The following is a 12124-nucleotide window of genomic DNA, read 5'->3' as shown; positions in this document are numbered from 1 at the left end:
TTTTTACATTTAAGATTTAAAATGCACTTATAAATCAAACATTTCAGTTGTTAGTAAGGTAGTTTACTAACTTTTAGTGAACTTTATTGTTGTAATCATAATTGTTTAAATAAAGTTCTAAATATAATAACATATCATAAATAAGCTAAAATTGTAATTATTTATAAAGTGAAAAGTAATTTACTTAAATAGTTTGATGTTGGAATTTAGATTGACTTACATTGGCATGTGATAACTTCTTATACTTAATGTTAAATTGTTTTTTGCACCTTGTCCATTGTTCAATTGTTCTACACTTGTGTATCTCTGTCTTTACTTGTCTGCTTGTTGATGTTTTGCTGTCTTCTCCTTCAGATTGCTGTTTTAGTATATCTTCTGCTTTTGTTTAAAGTTCATTCTACCTTTCAATGTAAAAGTTGTTTGTGTTGTTGTCATAGATTGCATTCTGTAGTGTTGTTAGTTTAGCTTGCTTTATAAATAATTTTGAAAATACTTACTAGCAGTTAGTTACTATATTGACAAATATTATGTAAGTGTTTACATGGCATATATTAATGAAAGTAACAATTTTGTAAAACATGATAATGAAAAATATAAAATATTTACTACAAAAACTCAGTTATTGTTAAAAAATAAATCAATATAAATAAAAATAGTTAATATACATAAAACAAACATATAAATCATAATGTATAGTAAGATATATAGCTATTTAAAAATAAAATAAAATAAATGTATAAGTAAAAGTTTATTGTTGAATATAGCAAATATTGAATTATTTAATTGATGAATTTATTAGTCAGGATAAAAGGAAAATTAAGAAACTTAGTAAATAAAAAAAAGTTCAATAGATTAAGTTTATTTCAAAATAATCGAAAACAATGTATTTACGAATCGTAAACTTAAGAAATTTATAGCTGCTCGTAATGATACAAATTAAAATAAATAGTGATGACAAAAATAATGATACTAAACAAACAATTTGAATTTTGAAATAGTAATACTAAAATCTTTGTTTTAATGTATATAAAAAGTTTTTATTTTCATATAACCAAAAGTAAAAATATAAAAGATTGAAAAAAATCATATACTTTTAATTCTAGTTTAATTATCGAAATTTAATTAAATCCCTGGTATAAATCGTCTCTGCTTTTAAAAACTAAAGTGCGAAAAAACGTCATAATCATTCAGAAATTAGTATAAAAAGCAGATTCGCGCCTAAACCCGCTCATTTAGCAAAAATTCTAGACAGTGCAAACCCTTCAATTTTATTTAACCGAGTATAAGGTATGGCAACATGTCACATAGATTTTGAATACTATTGAAGTCTAATTGTTGTTTGTAGTTTATATAAAATAATTTCCAAAAGTCTTTTAAACATTTAAAACTGATCTTCATTGATGTTTAAGGTAACTTTATTTGAAGACTTGTTAAAAGGTCAAAAGTCCTCGTTTAAAACTCTTAGATAAATTTTAAGTATTTTATTCAAATAGTCATCTGCAATTTTGATAATCTCTTGATCTGTCTTGTTAAAACCTCAAGTAAACACACATTTTTGGTTGTTCAATTGATTTACTTTGCATTCGTTGGTTGAGAATCAAGATGCTTCTTAAAATTCTTCTTTGAATTCAAACATTCTTCTTACAATTTGGATAACCTAAAATAGAGCTTATCTTGAATGGATTCTCTTTCTTGGATCTTGTTGTTTGTGATGCTGCAAAAACAGGTTAGTTAAGTTTTTATAGAAGAAATTTTAAATATTATATTTGTTAGCCTAAGACTATAAATATCTTAAATTTAGGTAAATAGATGATTATTTAAGTGATAAATAAAAATAATTCTTGCAATAATTGTAGATAACTTTTTTTACTAGTTAAACTAATAATACCGCAAGTAAAAGTAACTAATTAAATTTAGTGTAAAGAAATATCAAATAGTTATCTTTAAATATTGGTAAATTAGCACATAAAAATTTAGGAGAAATTAGAAGAAATCTAATATTAGTCAACGGAAAGTAGGCTAACATTAATAACTTCTGTAATCTTCTAAATTCTACTGTAAAGTCTTAATTTAATACAAATGTATCTTTTAATGTCTTTCTTAAGTTTAAGGTTTAAAGAACTAAGAATTGTTTTATCAATTTTATTTAAAAAACAGCAGAATAACTATCTAAAATTTTATAGATATAATATTAATTTTCAAATTAAGTTTTTATGTTTCTTAGCTACCCACTGGTTACGTCATTATGTGCCTTTCGGATTTTTATAAATTTATTAATGAATTAACCTTTAGTTTGAAAATAGATAAGAAAATGTTAAGTATTTTTTAAAAACTATAAACGCGAAAATTAACGTTAAACACAAACTATTTCAAACTTAGTTTCTATTCAATTAATTTATAACAATATAGAGAAATTAGTTGGAAATTAAGGACTAAATTATGACTCTACGGAAGTTACTTAGTTACCATCACCAATAGAAAGTACAGCATAACTTTATTTAAATAACTTAATTTAAATATATAAGGTTACATATTGTCTCTCACGCATATTGGTTTGCCCATGTCAATTTTTATTCCTGCTAAATGTTTAAATATTTAGTTATAAATAACCATTTTTAGTTTATAAACAATTATAAATATTCTCTATTGTAGTGCTATCGGAATAACAATAAACATTAGCAGTACTTATACGGATAAAATACTATATTTGTAGAATAAGTAATTTAAGTAAATATTTTGTCTACAATACGCGTCACATTTTACATAATACAATTAAAAAGTATTTTTTTATTTTAATGAAACGTGATCAGAGGAATTTTGCCACTTAAATTTTTATATAAACTACACCAATTTAAAAAATATTTTCTTCACAATATTAAGACGCCTCATTTTCGTCTCACGTTAATTTACACGTCTCACGATTTTCCATAAATTGAAGTTTTAAATTTTATTAGCTGGGAATTATCTCGATTCGCTTACTAATATTCTTTTCCTCGCATCGCTCGGAATTTTTTCTCAGCAGCCACCTTTTTTTATTCCAGTTTTTGCGAATTTTTCCACTTTTTAAATTTTATTAACTAGTAGAAAGTAATTAGTATAATATACTAATAAATAAGTAGACTAAAAACAATTTTCCATATAAATAACGTTTTGTGTTACACCTAATACCAGCCCATCTCTCAAAATTAGTATTTATTTTGATAATTTTGTGAATATTACATGTAAATATTCAAATTTTTAACAAATTATAAGTTATTTTAAGTTTTTGACATGATTGATGAACACTTCTTTTGCACTATCAGAAAGCAGCATAAAGTTGCTTCCCATAGTTTTTGGTATTTCATACTCTGCAACATCTATTTTAACTGGAGGCTCATAATCTCTGCAGTTAAGTTTGATCAAGTCTGGAAAGAGTTTCCGCCAGTTGCTTATATCATTTACAGTTGCATCTTGACTGCTATCGTATAACTTAAGCTCAATTAAATTCCAATCTCTTAATGCTTTCAAATCTTTTACAATTTTAATGTGATTTTCAGCAACTGAGAGACGGTTAATATTGGGAAACATATCAATGAGGCTGTTTTTGAGAAAGCCAATTGATTTATAACTTAAGTTATTTTTTTCTAAATTTAATGTTGTGATTCTTTTATTTTGATCACTTCCTCTGAACAGCGAATCTAATGTTTTTACAATAATTGTAAAATACTCGCTTCTATGCAAGTTAATTCTGATACCTTGCTTCTTCAGAGTTTTGTCAAAGCTGAGACCGCTCAAGTCAAGAACGCCTTGTTCTAAATAGACCCGGCTTTTGATGCACTGCTTAATGCTTTCTAGTTGCTCGTCACGGTAAACATCAGACTTTGCTGTGTACCTAACTACTTTCAGCATATCATCACCGAAACTGCTGGTAAGTTGACGGTTGCAACTCAACAGCGCATCTGCTTTGCCTTTTCCAAGCACATAGAAACTAGCATCACCGTTGAAAACGTGATACTGCCTGTATTCTATGGGAGCATCAATAATTTTACTCATTTTTTCAATCAATTGAGTTTCAACTTCATCTGCGCCTCGAAATACTTTTATTTGGTACCAGGCGTTTTCTACATCAACTTTTGACTTATTGATGTTGTTGAAGTTGTTTTTGATTGCGGCAGGAGATATTTTGATATTTTCTCTCCTGTCAATTTTAAACTTTCTTATTATTGATCCTCTGTTTCGGCTCAACGGGTCACTGTGAAATTTAATACATTAAAGTTTTGTTTTACAAGGTAGTAAAACCTTGTACTCATAACCAAAACCTTGTACTCAAAACAATTGAATTTTTATTCAATATTATATTTTGATAAATGTTTTAGTTATTTTTATTATTAGTCTTAAGAGTTTACGTATAATAAAAAAGTACAAAAACTTAATATTTCAATTATACGAAAAATAAGTTTAAAAAAAACAAACAACAACTTACAATTTCTTTTTGTGAGCGTATAAGTCTCCCTTCATAATGACACAACCGTCATTATCTATATCATTATTATTTTGTGGTCGTCGTTTTCCAAGGCGGTCATAAACTGTTTTCCTTTAAAATAGTTTTTGTTTAACAATTTAAAAGTTTCATTATCAAATCGAAAAAATATACCATTCATGAGGAACGGTCTATAAAGCGTTACAAACAATTTATAAAACCTGAGTTACTGTAGTCTCAAATTTAAATATAAAATAAAATATCATAAGTATAGTATTGAGAAAAACAAACTACTGTTGAATAAATAATTTAAAAACATTGCGATTCAATATTTGTATTCAAGCTAACTTTGTAAATAACCAACTTTCAATTTCATTTTTAAATAACTCAACTTAATTCTATTTAAACTAGTTGTTAATTAAAACCTTTGTTTTCCTAGACGACCCTTGACTTTGTAACATTTCATTTTGTTTTTGTAACGTTTTCTACCACTTTTGTACGATGTAGAACATTTTTCTAATGTCTTAGGTTCGTAACAATCTCCGTGATCAACATGATGTAATGAGATGTTAAGTCTTTCATCATGATCATTGTTTTTTTTATGAGATTCTGAAAAATAGTTTGTTTCGACGTTTAGCTAATTTACATGACTAAAAATATTATAAAAACACATTTACCTAGGTAACTTAAAAACTTATATAACTTAATAACGGTAAGAAAAAACATCTTAATAATTTTATAAGAACACTGTAAACATTACCTCTGCTTTTAGGTGGTTTATATAATTGAATACTTTTCTTTTGAACTGTAATGTTTTTCATTTTTGACAGTAAATCTTCCATATTTGTCATTATTTATTTGCGTTATATGTTACTAAGCTGTTCTGAAAATACGCCACTAGTTAGTTTAAGTACAGTCATCTATTCATTTTTCTAAAATACATATATTAAATAAAAATTAGAGACATGTATCATAAAACCATTTTTGTTGTGCAAAAAAGTAAAACATGTTTCAGCTAATACTTATCAACTACTTTTGTTAGCAACTAATTATATCATAAACGTTAATTAAGTAGCTTTAGGTTTTATCAGAGTAAGATAAAAAGTAAGATCAATTAAGTAAGATCAAAAGTTTAAAATTACATAATTAATTTGTGTTAATGTAATTATAAACTGTTAATAACTGTTAAAAACTGTTAAAATAACGAGTAAATTCAGTTTGAAACTTGCTTTGTTATATTTTAAATCCCACAATACTAACTATAAGTAACAAATATAGTTTTATAATTTTTAAAACAATTGTAGTTATAACATTAAACTTTAAAATTATTTAAGTTAAAAGAAGCATAATTAACTTAAGCTTTTAACACAAACTAAATTTTACATAAATTATTATTTGGTGTGCTGCTATAATTAGACTGAATATCTGATGCAATACTACTCTAAAATACTAATTTACAAGTATGATTTAGTTATAAGTACTAAATTATAATTTAAATGTCCTTTCTCGAGAATTTTCTTAAACCTGTCGTCTCAATAACTATAGGTTTTTATATTTACTTATAAACAACTTTGTCATATTAATCTTACATTATATTATAATTATATTTTTTCTAACTATTTTATCAAAGTCATCAAGTGATATCTATCACTTAATACAATACACTTTTAGCTAGCTTTAATTCTAACCTAATCATAATGTAAACTAAAAACAAACAAAAAGTGCCTTGGTTTGTTAACAAAATTAAACTTGTCTGACTTTTTTTGCTTAACTTTTTATAAACAATGAGTTTTTATAAACTTTCATGTATTATTTTTTTCAAAGGTAAAACTATTTTTTATTGTACTAGCCAAATCATATCTATTTATTTTTAGATACTAAAGTATAATAAAAACATGGTCAACTTTAGAACTTGAACAAACAATTTTTCATATAAAATAACAATATTAAACTTTAAGACTATTTCAGCTAGTAAAAAACTAATTTACGTAAGCTTCCGTACAAACTAAAACTTACATGTTGCTCTCATGACAGCTAAGCTCAAATGAAAAAAATTTGATAAGTTCAACTATTTATACAAAAACTGCGCCAACTAGTGGCAATTGCGTCAGTATTCGAATATGGCCATTTTTTTGTCTGGCACCAGTACTCAGGGTTAAAACAATAAATAATGCAAGTAACTTCTAGCAACGTTCTGACTTTTTTTGCTTAACTTTTAATAAACAATAAGTTTTTATAAATTTTCATGTATTATTTTTTTCAAAGGTAAAACTATTTTTTATTGTACTAGCCAAATCATATCTATTTATTTTTAGATACTAAAGTATAATAAAAACATGGTCAACTTTAGAACTTGAACAAACAATTTTTCATATAAAATAACAATATTAAACTTTAAGACTATTTCAGCTAGTAAAAAACTAATTTACGTAAGCTTCCGTACAAACTAAAACTTACATGTTGCTCTCATGACAGCTAAGCTCAAATGAAAAAAATTTGATAAGTTCAACTATTTATACAAAAACTGCGCCAACTAGTGGCAATTGCGTCAGTATTCGAATATGGCCATTTTTTTGTCTGGCACCAGTACTCAGGGTTAAAACAATAAATAATGCAAGTAACTTCTAGCAACGTTCTGACTTTTTTTGCTTAACTTTTAATAAACAATAAGTTTTTATAAATTTTCATGTATTATTTTTTTCAAAGGTAAAACTATTTTTTATTGTACTAGCCAAATCATATCTATTTATTTTTAGATACTAAAGTATAATAAAAACATGGTCAACTTTAGAACTTGAACAAACAATTTTTTATACAACTAACAATATTGAACGTACGAAAAAAATAAGCGCTCAAATATTTGGTCCTAGGACCTGATGTACGAAAAAACCTTTCGGTTATTGAGTCATACACCAGGATACAGTTTAATGTCATGTCCAGGACAGAATACTAAACTTAACTAACTAAATATAACTATTTAAGCTAGTACAAAACTTATTTGCATAAGCTTTTGCACAAATATCGAAAGCCGTCCTCTAGTTTTTGTTTAATTTTATACATGTCAGTCTTATATTCAATAAAAAACTAAATTTTGCCAAATCTCGGTTCAGTTTATTTTCAAACATGACCAATGGGATTTATCAGTGCAAACACTTTTATTTCTTAAAATATTAGACTGTAGTCTAAATTAAACTATTTATCTATAATAATAATAAACTGAAAGTATCCAAACGAAAGTATGATATTTAAAATGATTGAGTTACAGTAAAGCCTTATGTTTTATATTATATGACCTTGATGTTTTAATGCAAATGAAATAGTTTTGGAGTAGGCAATCTAAGTATTATTTTTATATAAAATAATTCATTTATTGTAATTTATTTCTATTGTATTAGATATTATTTTATGATAATTAATACTAAACATCAATTTCTTTGCATAAAAAACTCTTCTATCAAAGGTTTTCGCATTCTTTTCTGCGGATATATCAGTGAAAACTTTTATTTTACTTAGACCATTTTTTAGCTTATACTTATTGATAATATAAAAACTTATTTTTTTTTAATTAAAATTTATTAAAATTGTAAAAGAAAACAACAACAAATAAAAGAGCTCAATTAAAAATTTGTTAAAATCAAGGGAAAAAATAACAAGAAAAGAAGCTTTTAGTTAAGATCGATACTTCGTTTTAGCTTCTTTGTTTTTATTTTGTTAACAGTATTTTAGAATTGATATGCTTCAAGCGGTATGTGGTTGTTTTTGTGCAGTTCCATAAAATTTCTTCCGGCTTTATCATAATCCCACCCGTTGTTGTGCAGACATTCGTGCGAATATTTCTCGTTCATTCCTGAGTCTTTCATGAAAGTTTTCAACATCTCCGTTCGCACGTCACACGGCGGTCGTGGCAACTGGTTGATTGCGGCCACCTTGGCGGCGTTTTCTTTCTTTTCGGCGACCGATTGGTTCCTGATATGGAGCATGTCGCTCAGTATTGTAAATTTAATATCAGCGGAAATTGCGCAGGATATGCTTCTGGTGAAGGCGCGAACTTTACCACCGGCTTCTTCAAAAGTGCCGCTGATAACGTAACTGATGAACTCACTAGAGCAGAACGTGACATCACAAACAAAGCTGTCCATGATGTGTTTTGATAAGGGTAGCTTGCGCAACGCTTTCACAATTTCCTCTCTCCCAAAGTAATACTTTTTGGAATCGGACTTATTACAACCGACTCTGACTTTCTGTCGGTTGTTTGGTGTGCACTCCTTGCACACTTCCAAGTATTTTTTCATTGTACAATCTTTATCATTGTTAGAAATTGTCAAGCTAAACTGTGAATCTTTACAGTAAAAGTTGCTTGCATCATCTGAGGTTTTTACTTTGTCAAGGCAACTGAATAAGTTTTTGACATGATTGATGAACACTTCTTTTGCACTATCAGAAAGCAGCATAAAGTTGCTTCCCATAGTTTTTGGTATTTCATACTCTGCAACATCTATTTTAACTGGAGGCTCATAATCTCTGCAGTTAAGTTTGATCAAGTCTGGAAAGAGTTTCCGCCAGTTGCTTATATCATTTACAGTTGCATCTTGACTGCTATCGTATAACTTAAGCTCAATTAAATTCCAATCTCTTAATGCTTTCAAATCTTTTACAATTTTAATGTGATTTTCAGCAACTGAGAGACGGTTAATATTGGGAAACATATCAATGAGGCTGTTTTTGAGAAAGCCAATTGATTTATAACTTAAGTTATTTTTTTCTAAATTTAATGTTGTGATTCTTTTATTTTGATCACTTCCTCTGAACAGCGAATCTAATGTTTTTACAATAATTGTAAAATACTCGCTTCTATGCAAGTTAATTCTGATACCTTGCTTCTTCAGAGTTTTGTCAAAGCTGAGACCGCTCAAGTCAAGAACGCCTTGTTCTAAATAGACCCGGCTTTTGATGCACTGCTTAATGCTTTCTAGTTGCTCGTCACGGTAAACATCAGACTTTGCTGTGTACCTAACTACTTTCAGCATATCATCACCGAAACTGCTGGTAAGTTGACGGTTGCAACTCAACAGCGCATCTGCTTTGCCTTTTCCAAGCACATAGAAACTAGCATCACCGTTGAAAACGTGATACTGCCTGTATTCTATGGGAGCATCAATAATTTTACTCATTTTTTCAATCAATTGAGTTTCAACTTCATCTGCGCCTCGAAATACTTTTATTTGGTACCAGGCGTTTTCTACATCAACTTTTGACTTATTGATGTTGTTGAAGTTGTTTTTGATTGCGGCAGGAGATATTTTGATATTTTCTCTCCTGTCAATTTTAAACTTTCTTATTATTGATCCTCTGTTTCGGCTCAACGGGTCACTGTGAAATTTAATACATTAAAGTTTTGTTTTACAAGGTAGTAAAACCTTGTACTCATAACCAAAACCTTGTACTCAAAACAATTGAATTTTTATTCAATATTATATTTTGATAAATGTTTTAGTTATTTTTATTATTAGTCTTAAGAGTTTACGTATAATAAAAAAGTACAAAAACTTAATATTTCAATTATACGAAAAATAAGTTTAAAAAAAACAAACAACAACTTACAATTTCTTTTTGTGAGCGTATAAGTCTCCCTTCATAATGACACAACCGTCATTATCTATATCATTATTATTTTGTGGTCGTCGTTTTCCAAGGCGGTCATAAACTGTTTTCCTTTAAAATAGTTTTTGTTTAACAATTTAAAAGTTTCATTATCAAATCGAAAAAATATACCATTCATGAGGAACGGTCTATAAAGCGTTACAAACAATTTATAAAACCTGAGTTACTGTAGTCTCAAATTTAAATATAAAATAAAATATCATAAGTATAGTATTGAGAAAAACAAACTACTGTTGAATAAATAATTTAAAAACATTGCGATTCAATATTTGTATTCAAGCTAACTTTGTAAATAACCAACTTTCAATTTCATTTTTAAATAACTCAACTTAATTCTATTTAAACTAGTTGTTAATTAAAACCTTTGTTTTCCTAGACGACCCTTGACTTTGTAACATTTCATTTTGTTTTTGTAACGTTTTCTACCACTTTTGTACGATGTAGAACATTTTTCTAATGTCTTAGGTTCGTAACAATCTCCGTGATCAACATGATGTAATGAGATGTTAAGTCTTTCATCATGATCATTGTTTTTTTTATGAGATTCTGAAAAATAGTTTGTTTCGACGTTTAGCTAATTTACATGACTAAAAATATTATAAAAACACATTTACCTAGGTAACTTAAAAACTTATATAACTTAATAACGGTAAGAAAAAACATCTTAATAATTTTATAAGAACACTGTAAACATTACCTCTGCTTTTAGGTGGTTTATATAATTGAATACTTTTCTTTTGAACTGTAATGTTTTTCATTTTTGACAGTAAATCTTCCATATTTGTCATTATTTATTTGCGTTATATGTTACTAAGCTGTTCTGAAAATACGCCACTAGTTAGTTTAAGTACAGTCATCTATTCATTTTTCTAAAATACATATATTAAATAAAAATTAGAGACATGTATCATAAAACCATTTTTGTTGTGCAAAAAAGTAAAACATGTTTCAGCTAATACTTATCAACTACTTTTGTTAGCAACTAATTATATCATAAACGTTAATTAAGTAGCTTTAGGTTTTATCAGAGTAAGATAAAAAGTAAGATCAATTAAGTAAGATCAAAAGTTTAAAATTACATAATTAATTTGTGTTAATGTAATTATAAACTGTTAATAACTGTTAAAAACTGTTAAAATAACGAGTAAATTCAGTTTGAAACTTGCTTTGTTATATTTTAAATCCCACAATACTAACTATAAGTAACAAATATAGTTTTATAATTTTTAAAACAATTGTAGTTATAACATTAAACTTTAAAATTATTTAAGTTAAAAGAAGCATAATTAACTTAAGCTTTTAACACAAACTAAATTTTACATAAATTATTATTTGGTGTGCTGCTATAATTAGACTGAATATCTGATGCAATACTACTCTAAAATACTAATTTACAAGTATGATTTAGTTATAAGTACTAAATTATAATTTAAATGTCCTTTCTCGAGAATTTTCTTAAACCTGTCGTCTCAATAACTATAGGTTTTTATATTTACTTATAAACAACTTTGTCATATTAATCTTACATTATATTATAATTATATTTTTTCTAACTATTTTATCAAAGTCATCAAGTGATATCTATCACTTAATACAATACACTTTTAGCTAGCTTTAATTCTAACCTAATCATAATGTAAACTAAAAACAAACAAAAAGTGCCTTGGTTTGTTAACAAAATTAAACTTGTCTGACTTTTTTTGCTTAACTTTTTATAAACAATGAGTTTTTATAAACTTTCATGTATTATTTTTTTCAAAGGTAAAACTATTTTTTATTGTACTAGCCAAATCATATCTATTTATTTTTAGATACTAAAGTATAATAAAAACATGGTCAACTTTAGAACTTGAACAAACAATTTTTCATATAAAATAACAATATTAAACTTTAAGACTATTTCAGCTAGTAAAAAACTAATTTACGTAAGCTTCCGTACAAACTAAAACTTACATGTTGCTCTCATGACAGCTAAGCTCAAATGAAAAAAATTTGATAAGTTCA

At 26.8% G+C, this 12124-nt stretch overlaps 2 protein-coding genes across 2 annotated transcripts; both read right to left on the bottom strand.

Annotated features, from left to right (window-relative positions):
- Positions 1–3252: 3252 nt before the first annotated feature.
- On the bottom strand, positions 3253–4497 carry LOC145845667 (nuclear RNA export factor 1-like). Its single transcript, XM_082952784.1, has 3 exons — positions 4463–4497; positions 3707–4177; positions 3253–3577 (listed from the first exon to the last, which is right to left on the bottom strand). Exons 1-3 carry the CDS (start codon positions 4495–4497, stop codon positions 3253–3255), a joined length of 831 nt encoding a protein of 276 aa, XP_082808910.1.
- A 3684-nt stretch (positions 4498–8181) lies between these two features.
- On the bottom strand, positions 8182–10095 carry LOC145845666 (nuclear RNA export factor 1-like). The gene is made up of 3 exons (XM_082952783.1): positions 10061–10095; positions 9305–9775; positions 8182–9175 (listed from the first exon to the last, which is right to left on the bottom strand). Exons 1-3 carry the CDS (start codon positions 10093–10095, stop codon positions 8182–8184), a joined length of 1500 nt encoding a protein of 499 aa, XP_082808909.1.
- Positions 10096–12124: the final 2029 nt, after the last annotated feature.

This window comes from Thalia democratica, unplaced genomic scaffold (genome assembly GCF_965202585.1).
Source record: "Thalia democratica unplaced genomic scaffold, ktThaDemo2.hap1.1 HAP1_SCAFFOLD_121, whole genome shotgun sequence".
NCBI classification, from domain to species: Eukaryota; Metazoa; Chordata; class Thaliacea; order Salpida; family Salpidae; genus Thalia; species Thalia democratica.
The sequence above is the reverse complement of the archived record's forward strand: the minus strand, read 5'-3'. Positions and strand labels throughout refer to the sequence as shown.